At 42.2% G+C, this 17,641-nt stretch overlaps 1 protein-coding gene across 6 annotated transcripts; it reads right to left on the bottom strand.

Annotated features, from left to right (window-relative positions):
• Positions 1–131: 131 nt before the first annotated feature.
• Positions 132–12,579, bottom strand: LOC120810612 (sialic acid-binding Ig-like lectin 14). 6 transcript variants are annotated; one of them, XM_078094731.1, is made up of 9 exons: positions 12,491–12,579; positions 11,139–11,211; positions 10,454–10,810; positions 10,004–10,306; positions 3,781–4,044; positions 3,272–3,586; positions 2,294–2,372; positions 2,039–2,135; positions 132–1,952 (listed from the first exon to the last, which is right to left on the bottom strand). In XM_078094731.1, the coding sequence occupies exons 2-9, from the start codon at positions 11,182–11,184 to the stop codon at positions 1,632–1,634; spliced, it is 1,782 nt and encodes a 593-aa protein (XP_077950857.1). In that variant the 5' UTR covers positions 11,185–11,211; positions 12,491–12,579; the 3' UTR covers positions 132–1,631. The 6 variants fall into 6 exon arrangements, with proteins under 6 accessions (XP_077950857.1, XP_077950855.1, XP_077950856.1 ...); XM_078094729.1 differs by lacking the exons at positions 10,004–10,306; positions 10,454–10,810; positions 11,139–11,211; positions 12,491–12,579 and adding exons at positions 4,692–4,997; positions 5,145–5,498; positions 5,827–5,899; positions 7,180–7,264 and having other exon boundaries at positions 2,039–2,156; XM_078094730.1 differs by lacking the exons at positions 10,004–10,306; positions 10,454–10,810; positions 11,139–11,211; positions 12,491–12,579 and adding exons at positions 4,692–4,997; positions 5,145–5,498; positions 5,827–5,899; positions 7,180–7,264.
• Positions 12,580–17,641: the final 5,062 nt, after the last annotated feature.

The following is a 17,641-nucleotide window of genomic DNA, read 5'->3' as shown; positions in this document are numbered from 1 at the left end:
TCTCTGCAGATTTGGTCCAAACACACACACAGAAAACAGAGACTTCAAATTCACTGTGACCCATCAAAAAAAAAACTGTTTCAATTTTACCCAAAAATATAGTACCGGAAAAAAATGGACATTCAATGGACTTTGTTATTTTATTTTAGAGGCAGTGTATCTCAAGAAAGAACTCAATAAAGGGAAAGAACGTGTGGAAGAGGAACGATCCGTCAATGCTCTCCTCAAAATTAAATTGACCATGGGGCAGGAAAAAAATAACATTGTTAAAGAACTAAAGATCGAGTTAGATCAACAAGATGAGCCCTCCCTTGAGAAGGAATTGTGCAAGGAGAGGGAGAGGTGCAAAAAGCTGGTGGCCTATCAGCAGCGTTTCAAGGTGGAGCTGCTGAAATGCGCAGAGTTGATCTCTCACCCAGTAGAGTTCAAAAGAAGTGTGATCGATCTGAAAATAAAATTCACCGACAATAACGACCTCATGGTGCTGAAAGGGATGGAATCTGAGAGGAAAGTTATCCGTATTTTGCAAAATAAGGACAAGAAACTCGTCGATGTAAAGTCCCGCCAGGTGCTGGTTGAGAGGAGACGGTTTTATAAGAAATGTGGGGAAATCAGCGACAACACCAAGGCACTGAATGAGCAGACTGCTTTGATACGGAAACTTCAGGAACAGATCAAAGAGACAAAGCAGGACGGAATGACACATAGAAAGCAAGAACAGATCAAAGAGACCCATGGACCAGATCCTAAGTTGCCAAAAACGCCATTGGCAAAGGTGAAAGGGTGGTTCACGAGGAAGGGTGCGGCACGCAACAAAGTTTACCCATCAGCTTCAAAGGAAACCACAACCAGTAAACCCACGCGCTTGGATGAAGATGACACACCTAGTGCACCTTTCTGTCCAGATTCCCCGGCAACATCCAAAGAGCCATGCCGGGGAATTGTCATACATGTGATTCCTGCTGTGAAATCTAACCGGCCCATGACCCATTAACATCCTTGACATCGGCGCCGTTTGGCTCAATGCAGTGATTGTATGAGGCCATTTGTGGTTGATGGTGTTCCAACTGTTTATGTAACGTCTGGCTCACTGGACACTTCCCATCGCTTGTTGTACAGGTTGAGAATCCAGAAACCAGGGAAAGCTTTTAGAGATGTGTTTAAATACAAAGTTAAAGATTGGTGGAAAGGTTCAGCTTGGATTTATAGATACATGACACGGTCCTATAGACTGTTATTTATGTAAAAAAAAACAAAAATACATGTTTACTAATGCGCTCACTTTGTGCTCCAATAGCTACTGCCAATTCAGTTTCAACAACAAAATAAATGTAAACAATAATACAATCAACAAAACATGTCACACTACTAAAGTAAAATACTTGTAAATACAGCATCTCATCGTATTGAGCATTAGCGCAGTAGAAAATGTGAAAACTGCTCATCATTGATGTTATTATTGTTAATATGCACTTTAACTTGATCAAAATATCTTAGCAGGCCAATAAACTCAAAAACAAAGGAACATAATGCCTTTAATCTGAATGTCCATAGCTGACAAACAAGAAAACACCCATTTAACAGAGGAAGGAAATACTTTGAAAACTTCACACAGCATTTAGATCTGTGGTCTACTTATGCATCCCTCTCTTGTCTTTGAATTTAACCTGAGCATATTCACTTCCCACCTCTTTCTTTACATTCCTGGGCCCCACGTTGCCATAGAGACCTTCCATCTCCAGTGCGCTGCTCACAAAGCCTCTGAGCGTTCCTCCCGCCGTGCACATCTCCTCCTCCAGATACGAGCCACCCGGCTGGAGACTCTCCTCCGAGGCCTCGGCCCTCTTCTCCTGGCTCCTGGTCCTCCAGTTCACAGTCGAGTAAACCACATCTTTGCCCTCCTCACTGGTCTTCTCTGATCCTCCGCTGGCTCCTTCTGCGTTGTTTGGTAACTATACAATTACAGAGAAAACATCAGTGCCAAACGTGCTCTGCTGATCCGGTCCAACTGAAGTAGAACAGCGTCCTGGGAGGGTACCTCCTGTCCCTCTCCACCTAGAAGAGGGCCTGCAGTCACCGTGCTGGTGTCCCCGGTGCACTGACTCCTCAGGCGGTCATGGTGGGTCTTCTGAGCCCTGGAAAGTACAGTCCAACGTCTGTCTCACAATCACATGTGTGTATGTGAGTCGTCTGTTTTGTTTATTACAGAGGAAGCTGCAATAAAATAGTCTCACAGGAGAGGATGTAAACTTTAGTGTTGACTGTTATGTGTCACATGTTGATGTCACCTTACCTGATCACAAACAGCAGAGCACATACTAGTACAAGTAGAGCGACGACCACACTGATGAAAACTGTCAACATCACTCGGTCTGAAACGTGAGGACAATGAAAGATCATCTTTTGTTCTGGTGAAACCTCAGAGATGCTGTCAAAAAATTCAGCTTAAACAGACTCTAAAGCAGCGATTCCCTGGTGGGCCGCGAAGGTACTGCAGGTGGGCCGCGAAGGTCTTTTACAATAAATAAATAAAGTTCTATAATTTTCAATTTTTAAAAGTTTGAAATTAATATAAAAACATTTATGATGCAGCACATTAGTTATGTGAAACATTAGTTGATGAAGCACAAACATTTTAAATGGACAGATTAATAAAACAATAAGGCTCTCGCTCGAAAACGGCTGCTCTTGTCCGCCTGTCGTTGTTAACAAACGGGGCGGCCTCTTGTTGTATTAAAGTAAATATACCGCATTTTCCGCACTCCAAGGCGCACTTACAAGGCTTTAATTTCCTCAAAAAACGACAGTGCCTTATAATTCGGAGCGCCTTATATATATATATATATATATGGATCTATTGGTTAATCGGTTGCTCCATACTGGTTGTACACGGCGTTCAAGGCGCTCTGCCAAACATGCCAAAGCTCGGTCTACGACGCGAGATGCTCTTGTGTGTCTCTTGTTGTGTTGAGAGTCTGGTACCCGTGTCTCTGCATGAAATGTACTTTTGTTACTAAGAACTGCGTTCTTCCCCAATAAGTCACATTGGGGTGTTTAAGGAAGTCTACATGGGCCACTGATGGTAAAGTTAAGCCAAAAAAGAGAAGTATCACCAGCATTAATGTTTTTCTATAACGCTCTGGGCCTCACCTCCTAACTAAAGCACTGAAGTGTTCCATCTAACAGCCTGTATAGTATTTCTGAAAATAAAAAAAAATCCAACGACCACCTAATACACTTCTCTCAAGTTGTCAGTGCACATGATACAGACCTGGACTCTGAGCAGACTTCTGAGGCTCTGAGCTGCCGACACAAAACCGCTGAGTAGCAGATCCCCGAGAGTTCACGCTGCGGCAGAGCAGCGAGGAAAGACCCGCCTCCTGCTGTCTATTCACCGTGATGATGCTCCGCGTGGTCGTGTCATTTAGACGCTCGCTGCTTACTGAAAGCTCCTCGGAGTGATTGACAGGTGACCCGTTCAGATACCAGCGTACAGTGGGAGGAGGATTTCCCAGAGTCCAGCAGGAGCAGTTGAGCTGGTCTCCAGCTGTGATGCAGTCGGATGAGAGCAGGATCTGTGCTGCATCTGTACAATATATAAAATACAGTTAGACTCCAGTAATACAGCTTAGCTTAGTTTTACCTGTGACTCAATTTGCTTAAATAATAAATAAGGAGATGAATAGTTTCTTTTATTAAACTGCAGATTTACCAAAAATAGATTTCAATCAATTTACTGAAATAAAGCTTTATATCAAGTGAAAGAAGTGTGATCCTCACATTGAACGTCTATGTGTGTGTTGTTGGATCGTCCAACTCCAACATCATTCTGAGCCGTGCAGAGAAAAGGACTGTCTTCTTTAGAGGCTTTAATGGTGAGAACACGTCCCGTCCCAATAAAAGTCTCCTGTTCTCCATCCGCTCTGTACCAGGTGTAGTTCTTCACTGCTGGGTTAGCAGTACTACTGCATGTCAGAGTCACATTGCTGTCCTCTAGTACTGGACCAGAGGGACAGACTGACACTGTGGTGACTTTGGGGGAATCTGGAGAATTAAATTATTTGTATATTTTCTAGATGTCATATTGTATTGAAAACACGGCAGATTATGTAGAGAGAGAAAAGGAGAGAGAACACACTTCATCGTTTCAAAAAACCTCAATTTAAAGCTACTTAATTTCTTTCACAATCCAGTGTTGATAGTGGATAACATTTAAATCGAGGGGTCTGTTTCGTAAAATGACAATTTTGACCCTTAACCCGGAACTGCAACTAAGAATAATTTGTGTCATAATTTATTTTTTATAGTGAGCTAATTAATGGTTTACTAAAATCTACCAATGCTGAAAAATCCCCCAAAAAAATATTCTAAAAGTAAGAGAGGCTTCTCCAAACAGCCTGTTGTCCTCCAAACAGATGAAACACTAAACACATTCAATTTATAAGAGTGAAAAAAAGACTAAAGCAAGCGAATCCTTAAATGTGACACAATTACATCTTTTTTACCTTTAATCTCATTTAATCATTGATACATTTTAAAATAGTTTACTACTATTTTTCTTTCACATGACCAAAGGATTAATAAACTAATTATTTCAGCCCTGAATTTGAATCAAGTGAAGAAAGTTAAGCAATGAGATCATTTTAATTAAAATATCTATGAAAACAATTAATGATGATGAATGAACTCACATGAAACATCAGCTGTTAAAGTAGCAGCTGACTCAGCGCTTCCATTCTGTTTGTGGTAGGAGGCCTCACAGGAGATTGTCTCTCCATGATGCTTGTGAGAGGCAGTGAAGGTCACATCAGAGGTCAGGACTTTGGTTTTGTCCTTATTCTCTCGCAGTGTCTCCACAATGTCCCCCAGGCCTTTGGTCCATGTCACAGTTGGAGGATGAGACAGACATGGAGCTGGAGCAGAGCACCTCAAACTCACTGAGGCTCCCTCCTCCACCTTCAGAGCTGACGGAGTCAGAGTCGGTCTGGGAGAAACATCTGGTGAGAAGGTCCATTTGAACGTCACTAAAGCGTCACTTCTACATTTTGTTCACTATTTGCCAAATTAAATGAATGCAAAACAAGTTAAAGGAATCTGTGTAAGATAAATGAATGAGAGAAATGTAAACAAACCGACTTTAATACCTTTGACTGAAAGAAGAACTCTTTGTGCAGCAAATTCATATTTTAGACCGTCACATTCCAACCTGAAGAAATAACTATTGCTGCCAGCAGGTTGAATGTTGTTCAGGGTTGTGGTGCAGTTTTTTTTTGTCAAGTCTCCTGTCAGTTCTCCTTTATTTAAAAGTGTTTGTGGATCTTTGCTGTTAAACACAACAACATTTTCCCAATCAAGTTTCCATTGTGCTCTACATGTGTCATCTAGGCTTGATTCATATTTATCTTCTATCTCAAAGGAGCAGGGGATGGTCACACAGGATCCTCTAAGAACCTCTATTGTCTGCGGCACAATTGCGTTAAACTCTTTACTCTGAGCACCTGAAACACAAGAAACAAATCAGGAATAAGTTTAAAGTCACGATTAATATTTACCGCTTGGTTACCTCACTAAAATCTAACCAATATACCTCATTCTTATAACAATCCAAAATAACAACTCTAAAGATTCTGTGTTAATTTCTAAGGACATTTTTAAGAAAATGTATTAAAAAAGCAGCAGAACACTTTAGCAGCTCACTGTGTCCTTCTATTGCTGCAGCATATATTACACATACTGTTGTACTGTGGTGTGAATTCTTCACTAACATTGTGTACATTGTGTATTTTTAATACTGAATGATCCAGATGTGAATGCAGAGCAGCTCACCTTGCAGCAGAGAACCAATGAGAAGGAGAGTCAGAGCTGCAGCCATCTTTGTGAGTCAGGAGAGGCAGAAACTCTGGAGATTACACATGAAACAAGCCACATGTTTAGAGCATTTAGAGGTTATTAAAGGTGTTTAAAGTAGGGTTTATTCATGAGGCTCTAATGAATAAAACAGTTGCAGAGGTTCTGTTGGAGAAATGTTTTGCTGAGTCTATATTTTATTATGATATTATTAATATGAAGGCTCAGAAGAAGTGATTCTGGGCTTCTGAACCACTGAAACTCAGCTGAATCCCTCCAAAATTAGACATCTCACACACAATTGAACAATTAAGTTAAACATTACTAATAAAAACATTATATATTATATTGTGGCATCACAAGTCCTGGAATGGTGCTGGGCGTTACTTCCCCTTTAAGGTGCAGCAGCCAGCTTACAAGATGGCTGCTGCGGAGGAAACTACAGCTCCCAGAAGGCCTCAGGAAGGACTCACACAGGTGGAGGTGTTTAGGCCCCTGATTAAGGCTGAACTTAAGGACGGGAGAGGCCGAAGGAAAGGAGGAATGTACGAGGAGGAACCAGACTGGAAGGATTCAAACTAGAAGGAACTCGCGGCAAAGACTACGCCTGGTTTAATTATTTAGAATGATTAAGAGCTTGTTATCTCCTTCGGGACGCTTTGGGTTTTTCGTGTTGTTTGGATATTTGTTTTTGCTAGAAACAACATACATGGGTTGGTTGTGCTACGAGGGAATAAAGCTTTTTTTGCCTTCATTTGCAACTCTGGCGTTTCTGGTCAACTCGCATGCACTGCTCCACCCTGCTGTAAGGGCCACCGGTCACCTTACTAATATATATATATATATTTGTTTTTTTACTTTCATGAAACTTGGTGATGAAGATATTCAACAAAACTGAAATTATTTAGTATTTATATTTATTGTGTGAGAAAAACAAATAATTGTTTGTGTTACTTCATAATATTCAGTCTGTCACTGAAACCACACGCTGCTTTTTCAACACGCCATGGAAGGTTAAGTGATGATATGGACAAACAGGAAGATGAATGCTAGAAGTCACACCGACAAAGACAGATTGTCCTTTAATTTGTCTTCAAATATACTTAATAAGCCATTGTTTTAGGCCAATCTACTCAAGAGTAACAATGTCCAAAGCCACAATCAAACGGCTTAAAGGTTGTAAAATGTTCCACCTATTCACATGTTTCTTTTTATTCCTTTTAAATTGTTCATTGTTTTAAGGTTAAATAAGGTTTACGTAGTAAGTGTTTGTCATTTTTTAAAATCAGTTTTGATGATTTTTAATTGTCATAAAAAGATCTGATGACTTACATTTGTTTTCGTCCTTCGAACAGATCGATGAAAGATGTGCAGAGAAATGCAGTTCCTTAAAAGATGTGTTGCTTTTTCAAACAATGACAAGACGTGTAAATGAGGAAGTCACTAAAGCCACATGTGTGGGAGTTTGAAATAAACTGCACTCATTTATAAGAGTATACTCACACAGTCCCACATGCTTCTTGGTTAAAGCTATTTTTAACATCACACATCTTTATTCCAAATATTCAGTCGTTTTCCCTCAATGTAACTAAATGTTTACATTTCCAACTTGGTAAAGTTATTTTTTGCAAATGATAAAGACACAACAAAAACCTTTAAATAGCCTTTATTGATTAAGCAATAAGCACAGTTATTAGAAAACACTGACACTTTTGAGCTTTATACTGAAGTCTCACTGATTAGAAAGATTCGTTTTTACAATCTACAAAGTGAGCAAGAAATCTGGATTAATAAAATGATAACATGGATTCACTCAACTTTCCTGTGATAATTAACAAATAACATGAAAAAACTGTAAAAAGCTCCTGCAACCACGTAAATTATTAAATGGGTTAAAAAGGGTCAAAGCACATTCTTCATCATTCAAATCAATTCATCACTGAAGTCTCATTTGATTTCATGCAACACGTATCAAATGCATGTAAAGGAAGTAAAGCTGCATCCATGTGAACATCAGTGACACAAAGTGAAACATAATACAGCACTGTTAATCATTGTCACGTATGATGGACAAAGAGTCATAAATCATTTCATAATGTGGAAGAGTCCAACTCAACAGTGAGAGACGAGTTCACTCAATCCATTCGTCTGCTGTGTTGATGACATACATGGTTCCTATGTACTGTACCTTTAAGAGACAAAATACACCTTTAAATACAACGCAGCACGATACAAAAGTCGCAAAAACAACAAAAACTACAAAAAAACAAAAACAACACTGACTGAAAAGTGACCACAAAGTAAACTGAATGCCTCTTTGATCCAGTTTCAGTAGTAATTTAAAAATATAGTCTCACAAAGGAGGTGTGTTTAGTAACAGTTGTGTATTTTGGCATTCATTTGTGTGTCTGCTCATTTCACTCTGCTCACCTTTTCAAAATATTTAAATGACTTTGTATAGTTTACAAATGCTGGTGAAATACTGATTTAATAACACTCATATCACGTCGTTATTTGGTGGTTATTAAGATCAGTGGAAGTTGAGTCATCTTGAAGTTTGAGCAATGACGTCATACTCTGGAGATTTGTCTCTGTGATCCAATGACATGTAGGTTTGGTCCACTTCTTCTGGCTTCACGTTCCTCCTGGATTTCCTTTGAGCACAACAGATAAAAAGACCCAAATGTTAATAATATATATATATATATATATATGTACAATGGATGTGTTCCACCAACAGAGCTTTCATTACAGAATAAGAATCCAGTGGAAGAACATACCAAAGGAACACGATGCAGACTGAGAAAAGGAGGTTCACACTGAGAGAAACACCAGCAACAGCAGAGAGAAGAACTCCACTGGATGATCCACAATCCAGACCTGTCATCAGAAATGGAACAATACTCCACATAATCCCTCTTCAAGTGTTACATTCACACTACAGTGGTCCAGTGGCTGTGTATCAGCCTCAAATCACCAGCATTAACCTAAAGTGTTGCACCACAAAGTAAAAACCTGTTCCTAATACACTTCCCTTAAGTGCACATGATACTGTACAATATATAAAATACAGTTAGACTCCAGTAATTCAGCTTAGCTTAGTTTTTCCTGTGACTTAACTTGCTTAAATAATAAATAAGGAGATGAATAGTTTATTTTATTAAACTGCAGATTTACCAATAATGGATTTCAATCAATTTACTGAAATAAAGCTTTACATCAAGTAAAAGAAGTGTGATCCTCACATTGAACGTCTATGTGTGTGTTGTTGGATTGTCCAACTCCAACATCATTGTGAGCCTTGCAGAGAAAAGGACTGTCTTCTTTAGAGGCTTTAATGGTGAGAACACGTCCCGTCCCAATAAAAGTCTCCTGTTCTCCATCCGCTCTGTACCAGGTGTAGTTCTTCACTGCTGGGTTAGCAGTACTACTGCATGTCAGAGTCACACTACTGTCCTCTAGTACTGGACCAGAGGGACGGACTGACACTGTGGTGACTTTAGGGGAATCTGGAGAATTAAATTATTTGTAAATTTTCTAGATGTAATATTGTATTGAAAACACGGCAGATTATGTAGAGAAAGAAAAGGAGAGAGAACACACTTCATCGTTTCAAAAAACCTCAATTTAAAGCTACTTAATTTCTTTCACAATCCAGTGTTGATAGTGGATAACATTTAAATCGAGGGGTCTGTTTCGTAAAATGAAAATTTTGACCCTTAACCCGGAACTGCAACTCAAAATAATTTGTGTCATAATTTATTTTTTATAGTGAGCTAATTAATAGTTTACTAAAATCTACCAATGCTGAAAAATACCCAAAAAAATATTCTAAAGGTAAGAGAGGCTTCTCCAAACAGCCTGTTGTCCTCCAAACAGATGAAACACTAAACTCATTCAATTTATAAGAGTGAAAAAAAGAGACTAAATCAGCAAATCCTTAAGTGTAACACAATTACATATTTTTTACCTTTAATCTCATTTAATCATTGATACATTTTAAAATAGTTTACTGCTATTATTCTTTCACATGACCAAAGGATTAATAAACTAATTATTTCAGCCCTGAATTTGAATCAAGTGAAGAAAGTTAAGCAATGAGATCATTTTAATTAAAATATCTGTGAAAACTATAAATGATGATGAATTAACTCACATGAAACATCAGCTGTTAAAGACGCTGACTCAGCTCTTCCATCCTGTTTGGGGTAGGAGGCCTCACAGGAGATTGTCTCTCCATGATGCTTGTGAGAGGCAGTGAAGGTCACAACAGAGGTCAGGACTTTGGTTCTGTCCTCATTCTCCTGCAGTGTCTCCACAATGTCCCCCAGGCCTTTGGTCCATGTCACAGTTGGAGGATGAGACAGACATGGAGCTGGAGCAGAGCACCTCAAACTCACTGAGGCTCCCTCCTCCACCTTCAGAGCTGACGGAGTCAGAGTCGGTCTGGGAGGAACATCTGGTGAGAAGGTCCATTTGAACATCACTAAAGCGTCACTTCTACATTTTGTTCACTATTTGCCAAATTAAATGAATGCAAAACAAGTTAAAGGAATCTGTGTAAGATAAATGAATGAGTGAAATGTAAACAAACCGACTTTAATACCTTTGACTGAAAGAAGAACTCTTTGTGCAGAAAAAACATATTTTAGATCGTTGTCACATTCCAACCTGAAGAAATAACTATTGCTGCCAGCAGGTTGAATGTTGTTCAGGGTTGTGGTGCAGTTATTTTTTGTCAAGTCTCCTGTCAGTTCTCCATTATTTAAAAGTGTTTGTGGATCTTTGCTGTTAAACACAACAACATTTTCCCAATCAAGTTTCCATATTGCTCTACATGTGTCATCTAGGCTTGATTCATATTTATCTTCTATCTCAAAGGAGCAGGGGATGGTCACACAGGATCCTCTAAGAACCTCTATAGTCTGCGGCACAATTGCGTTAAACTCTTTACTCGGAGCACCTGAAACACAAGAAACAAATCAGGAATAAGTTTAAAGTCACGATTAATATTTACCGCTTGGTTACCTCACAAAAATCTTACCAATATACCTCATTCTTATAACAAACCAAAATAACAACTCTAAAGATTCTGTGTTCATTTCTAAGGACATTTTTAAGAAAATGTATTAAAAAAGCAGCAGAACACTTTAGCAGCTCACTGTGTCCTTCTATTGCTGCAGCATATATTACACATACTGTTGTACTGTGGTGTGAATTCTTCACTAACATTGTGTACATTGTGAATTTTTGATACTCAATGATCCATATGTGAATGCAGTGCAGCTCACCTTGCAGCAGAGAACCAATGAGAAGGAGAGTCAGAGCTGCAGCCATCTTTGTGAGTCAGGAGAGGCAGAAACTCTGGAGATTACACATGAAACAAGCCACATGTTTAGAGCATTTAGAGGTTATTAAAGGTGTTTAAAGTAGGGTTTATTCATGAGGCTCTAATGAATAAAACAGTTGCAGAGGTTCTGTTGGAGAAATGTTTTGCTGAGTCTATAATTTATTATGATATTATTAATATGAAGGCTCAGAAGAAGTGATTCTGGGCTTCTGAACCACTGAAACTCAGTTAAATCCCTCCAAATTAGACATCACACACACAATTGAACAATTAAGTTAAACATTACTAATAAAAACATTATATATTATATTGTGGCATCACAAGTGCTGGAATGGTGCTGGGTGTTACTTCCCCTTTGAGGGGCAGCAGCCAACTTACAAGATGGCTGCTGCGGAGGAAACTACAGCTCCCAGAAGGCCTCAGGAAGGACTCACACAGGTGGAGGTGTTTAGGCCCCTGATTAAGGCTGAACTTAAGGACGGGAGCGGCCGAAGGAAAGGAGGAATGTACGAGGAGGAACCAGACTGGAAGGATTCAAACTAGAAGGAACTCGCGGCAAAGACTACGCCTGGTTTAATTATTTAGAATGATTAAGAGCTTGTTATCTCCTTCGGGACGCTTTGGGTTTTTCGTGTTGTTTGGATATTTGTTTTTGCTGGAAACAACATACATGGGTTGGTTGTGGTACGAGAGAATAAAGCTTTTTTTTTGCCTTCATTTGCAACTCTGGCGTTTCTGGTCAACTCGCATGCACTGCTCCACCCTGCTGTAAGGGCCACCGGTCACCTTACTAATATATATATATATATTTGTTTTTTTACTTTCATGAAACTTGGTGATGAAGATATTCAACAAAACTGAAATGATTTAGTAGTTATATTTATTGTGTGAGAAAAACCAATAATTGTTCGTGTTGCTTCGTAATATTCAGTCTGTCACTGAAACCACACGCTGCTTTATCAACACGCCATGGAAGGTTAAATGATGAAATGGACAAACAGGAAGATGAATGCTAGAAGCCACACCGACAAAGACAGATTGTCCTTTAATTTGTCTTCAAATATACTTAATAAGCCATTGTTTTAGGCCAATCTACTCAAGAGTAACAATGTCCAAAACCACAATCAAACGGCTTAAAGGTTGTAAAATGTTCCACCTATTCACATTTTTCTTTTTATTCCTTTTAAATTGTTCATTGTTTTAAAGTTTAACTAAGGTTTACGTAGTAAGTGTTTTTCATTTGAAATCGGTTTTGATCATTTTTAATTGTCATAAAAAGATCTGATGACTTACATTTGTTTTCGTCCTTCGAACAGATCGATGAAAGATGTGCAGAGAAATGCAGTTCCTTAAAAGATGTGTTGCTTTTTCAAACAACGACAAGACGTGTAAATGAGGAAGTCACTAAAGCCACATGTGTGGGAGTTTGAAATAAACTGATCTAATTTATAAGAGTATATTCACACAGTCCCACATGCTTCTTGGTTAAAGCTATTTTTAACATCACACATCTTTATTCCAAATATTCAGTCGTTTTGCCTCAATGTAACTAAATGTTTACATTTCCAACTTGGTAAAGTTATTTTTTGCAAATGATGAAGACACAACAAAAACATTTAAATAGCCTTTAATGATTAAGCAATAAGCACAGTTATTAGAAAACACTGACACTTTTAAGCTTTATACTGAAGTCTCACTGATTAGAAAGATTAGTTTTTACAATCTACAAACTGAGCAATAAATCTGGATTAATAAAATGATGACATGGATTCACTCAACTTTCCTGTGATGATTAACAAATAACATGAAAAAACTGTAAAAAGCTCCTGCAACCACGTAAATTATTAAATGGGTTAAAAAGGGTCAAAGCACATTCTTCCTCAGTCTAATCAATTCAACACTGAAGTCTCATTTGATTTCATGCAACACGTATCAAATGCATGTAAAGGAAGTAAAGCTGCATCCATGTGAACATCAGTGACACAAAGTGAAACATAATACAGCACTGTTAATCATTGTCACGTATGATGGACAAAGAGTCATAAATCATTTCATAATGTGGAAGAGTCCAACTCAACAGTGAGAGACGAGTTCACTCAATCCATTCGTCTGCTGTGTTGACGACATACATGGTTCCTATGTACTGTACCTTTAAGAGACAAAATACATCTTTAAATACAACGCAGCACGATACAAAAGTCGCAAAAACACCAACAACTACAAAAAAACAAAAACGCCGACTGAAAAGTGACCACAAAGTGAACTGAATGCCTCTTTGATCCAGTTTCAGTAGTAATTTAACAATATAGTCCCACAAAGGAGGTGTGTTTAGTAATAGTTATTAAAATGACATTCTATAGTTTACAGAATGCTGATTTAATAACACTTATATCATTAATCACACGTTTGTATCAGGATAAGAACAACTTTTATTAATCTTGGTCATGGAGATATTCAACGAAACACAGATGAGGAGCTGCTGGCCCTCTGGCTCCGGTCTCCACCTCTCAGTGTTAGGGACCCGGTTTTATCAACAGTTTTTCCCCCCAGTCTGTGCTTTTGTTTTTGCTTGTTTTGTTTCTTTCACCTATAGTTTCCACCTGTGTGTTCCGCCTCCGGCCCCACCCCTCTCCCACGTGCCCAGCTGTGGCTCATTCCGGGGATCACTGGTGACGAGTATAAAGGCCCCTGCTTTCAGAGGCTCGTCGTCAGTCCGTCCCAGTACCCAGGCTGGTCTCAGGTGCCGTAGATACTAAGATTCAGCAGCTAGACCAGTTATTTATGTTTTTGTTTTTTTTTGGTGTCAGACCCACGGAGTACCTCGGAGTGCACGTAACCTGCCTTTTTCAAGTTGGACTGTGAGTATGGTGTCGGGCCTCGGGTTTCCACACCAGACCCTGCTTGAGCCACCCCAGACCGCCAGACGTCGGTGGAGTTTCCCTCCCGACTCCAGTTGAGTCAGAGGAGCGCTTTCAGTTTCCCGTATTCCCCTTGTTTGTTTTTTGTGAGAAAATAAAACTAATTCTGGCTGAAAATCCAAGACTGCCGTGCGTGTGCTTTTGGGCCCACCAAATTCACTTCACCCCCCACCCTAACAGAACGGACTGACCAGCAATGGACCCAGCCGCCGCAGCAGCATCCCCTCCAGAGGAACCCCTTCGGAGGGCGATTTCCAGCCATGGCACCCTTCTCGGGCAACACCAGCAGGTGCTGCAAGAGCTACGGGACTCCCAACATACCCTCGGGGCTCAGATAACCGAGATGGCCAGCATGATGCAGAGCCTGGTGCTCCACCGTTCACCCCCCCCCCCAGAGACTGTTCCTGTGGACTTGTCCAGCATCCGTGAGTCTTTTGTCCCCTCACCAGTGCCTTTTGATGGAGCGTCTGGAGAGTGCAGAGGATTCCTGCTACAGTGTGGATTTGTTTTTAACCAGCAACCCCCGCACTTTTTCTTCGGACAATGCAAGGGTGGCCTATACTGTGGGGTTGCTGCGCGGCAAGGCACTGGTTTTTGGCTGAAGCATGGCTCAGCAGATGCAATGCAGACCGGGTCACCTACCTGTTCTTCATAGAGGAGTTCAAGAGGGTGTTCAACCACCCGGTTTACGCTAGGGATGTGGTTCAGCGCCTGCTCAGTCTTCGCCAGGGGACGACCAGCGCCGCAGAGTATGCTGTGGATTTCCAGATCCTGGCCACTGAGTCCGGTTGGGGCGAGGAGGCGCTAAAGGGGATTTACCGCAACAGTCTTTCGGAGCTGTTGAAGGACGAGCTTGCGGTCCGAGAGATGCCAGAGTCATTAGAGGAGCTTCTCACTCTCCATCAACATGGACAACCGTATCCGGGAGCGCCGTCGGGAGAGGAACTACTGGCCCCCCACCACTGCTCGGCAGTCGACTTCAGTCTCCAGTTTTCCGTCGACGAGCCCGTTCCAACGATACAGTTCTGCACGTCGCCCCTCTCCCGCCCCAGGACCTCCTGCATTGGAGCCAGAGGAGCCAATGCAGCTGGGCCAGGCCCATCTCTCCCCAGAGGAGAGAGAGCGGCGTTTTCGCTCCGGAGGCTGCCTTTACTGTGGGCAGTTAGGACATCGTATGGCCGTCTGCCCTGTTCGGCCAAAAGAGAGAGCTCGCCGGTAAGAGTGGGGGTGCTGGCGAGCGTTTCAGAGAGTCCCTCATGCCAAGCCTCAATCTGTGTTTCCTGTCACCCTGTATCTTTCATCTGGTCCAGTGCACCTGCCCGCACTTATTGACTCCGGGGCTGAACAGAATTTTTTGGACACAACTTTTATTAAGCAGAAAGGCATCCCAGTGGAGGCATTAGAACGAGCTCAGCTGGTGAGGGCACTGGATGGCAGTTCTCTGGCTGAGATAACACACCGGACTCTACCCATCTCTCTAATCGTGTCTGGGAATCATCGTCAGGAGACACAGTTCTATGTTTTCCCTTCCCCCCCCAAATACCGCTGGTCCTGGGCCTCCCCTGGCTCAGGGATCATAATCCACAGATTGATTGGGCGAGGAGCAGGATCACAGGCTGGAGTTCCACTTGCCACTCCCGCTGCCTCCGGTCTGCAGTTCCCCATCAGGTTCTTCCCTCAGGCAGACCTGACACTGGCCCTAGCCTCTCGGCGGTGCCCAAGGAATACAGGGACCTAGCAGAGGTATTTAGCGTGGAGCGGGCGGTTTCACTTCCTCCTCATCGCCCTTATGATTGTGCTATTGACTTGCTTCCGGGAGCCCCACTACCTACAAGCCGGCTATATAATCTCTCCCGTCCTGAGCGCGAATCCATGGAGAAATATATTAGACTCTGTTGCCGCAGGGAACATACGTCCCTCATCTTCCCCTGTGGGAGTGGGTTTCTTCTTCGTCTCCAAGAAGGACAAGACCCTCCGTCCCTGCATTGATTCCCGAGGTTTGAATCAGATTACTATCAAAAATAAATATCCATTACCACTTATCTCCTCTGTTTTTGGGTCCCTAGCTGAAGCAAAGATCTTCACGAAACTGGACCTCCGCAATGCGTATCATCTGGTGCGCATCAGAGAGGGGGACGAATGGAAGACTGCCTTTAACACACCGTTGGGACACTTTTAAGTACCTGGTGATGCCGTTTGGATTAACTAATGCCCCTGCAGTTTTTCAGGCACTGGTTAATGATGTGCTACGTGACTTCCTAAACCGATTTGTGTTTGTGTACATTGATGACATTCTCATCTTCTCTCCGAATCCCCAGGAGCACATTAACCATGTCCGCCAGGTTCTGCAGCGACTGCTGGAGAATCAGCTATTCGTTAAAGCTGAGAAGTGTGAATTCCACGTCTCCTCCGTGCAGTTCCTTGGCGTTTTCATTGAGGAGGGGCAAGTGAGAAAGAACCCTGAAAAGGTGAAGGCGGTAACTGAATGGCCAGTACCCGCCTCACGAAAGAAGCTGCAGCAGTTCCTGGGATTTGCTAATTTCTATTGCCGATTCATCCGGGACTACAGCCGAATAGCAGCACCACTGTCTCAACTCACTTCCTCTAAGATAACTTTTTCATGGACCCCAGAGGCAGAGAAGGCATTTTGTGCCCTCAAGGAACGCTTTGCTTCGGCCCCAATCCTGGTTCACCCCGACGAGACCCGCCAGTTTGTCGTCGAGGTTGACGCTTCTGACACCGGCGTTGGAGCTGTACTATCCCAGCGGTCGGCGTCCGACTCTAAACTCTATCCGTGTGCTTTCTTCTCCCGCAGACTTTCCCCGGCGGAGAGGAACTATGACGTGGGCAACCGTGAACTGTTGGCAGTCAAGTTGGCCTTGGAGGAGTGGAGGCACTGGTTGGAGGGAGCGATGGTCCCTTTTGTGGTATGGACCGACCACCGGAATTTGGAATATATCCACACGGCCCGACGTCTCAACTCACACCAGGCCCGCTGGGCTTTGTTTTTTGCCCGTTTTAATTTCACACTCACCTATCGACCTGGACACAAGAACACCAAGCCGGACGCCCTCTCCCGTCAGTTTGCCCCTGAGGGCGACTCAAGTCCTGACACCATCCTTCTCGCCTCGTGCATTCTCGGAGCTGTTACCTGGGAAATAGAGAGTGGTACACGAAGCCCAGAACGCCCAACCTGACCCAGGAGGGGGTCCACCGAATTGCCTGTTTGTTCCTGCGCCCGTCCGTTCCCAGGTCCTGAGGTGGGCCCATGAGTCCCGCCTCTCTGGTCATCCCGGCATCCGTCGGACTATACATTGGCTTCGCCGCAAGTTTTGGTGGCCATCCCTTGAGGAGGACGCCCGTGCTTATGTGCTGGCCTGCACTACCTGTGCCCGCAACAAGGCATCACACCGACCCCCGATGGGATTGCTGCGACCACTCCCTGTGCCCCAACGTCCGTGGTCACACGTTGCATTGGACTTTGTGACCGGTTTCCCTCCATCAGACGGCAACACAGTCATTCTGA

Source organism: Gasterosteus aculeatus, chromosome 20, assembly GCF_964276395.1.
Source record: "Gasterosteus aculeatus chromosome 20, fGasAcu3.hap1.1, whole genome shotgun sequence".
Lineage (NCBI taxonomy): Eukaryota > Metazoa > Chordata > Actinopteri > Perciformes > Gasterosteidae > Gasterosteus > Gasterosteus aculeatus.
This window is presented reverse-complemented; position numbering and strand designations above follow the sequence as displayed.

Bases quoted from the DNA above. Each gene is read 5' to 3' on its own strand.
- LOC120810612 (XM_078094729.1), bottom strand. From the start codon at position 5,872: ATGGCTGCAGCTCTGACTCTCCTTCTCATTGGTTCTCTGCTGCAAG. The intron at 4,045-4,691 runs GTGAGTTCATTC...TTAATTCTCCAG, and splicing joins TTTAACAGCTGATGTTTCAT to ATTCCCCCAAAGTCACCACA. The intron at 2,157-2,293 runs GTAAGGTGACAT...ATTGTGAGACAG, and splicing joins GCTCTGCTGTTTGTGATCAG to ACGTTGGACTGTACTTTCCA.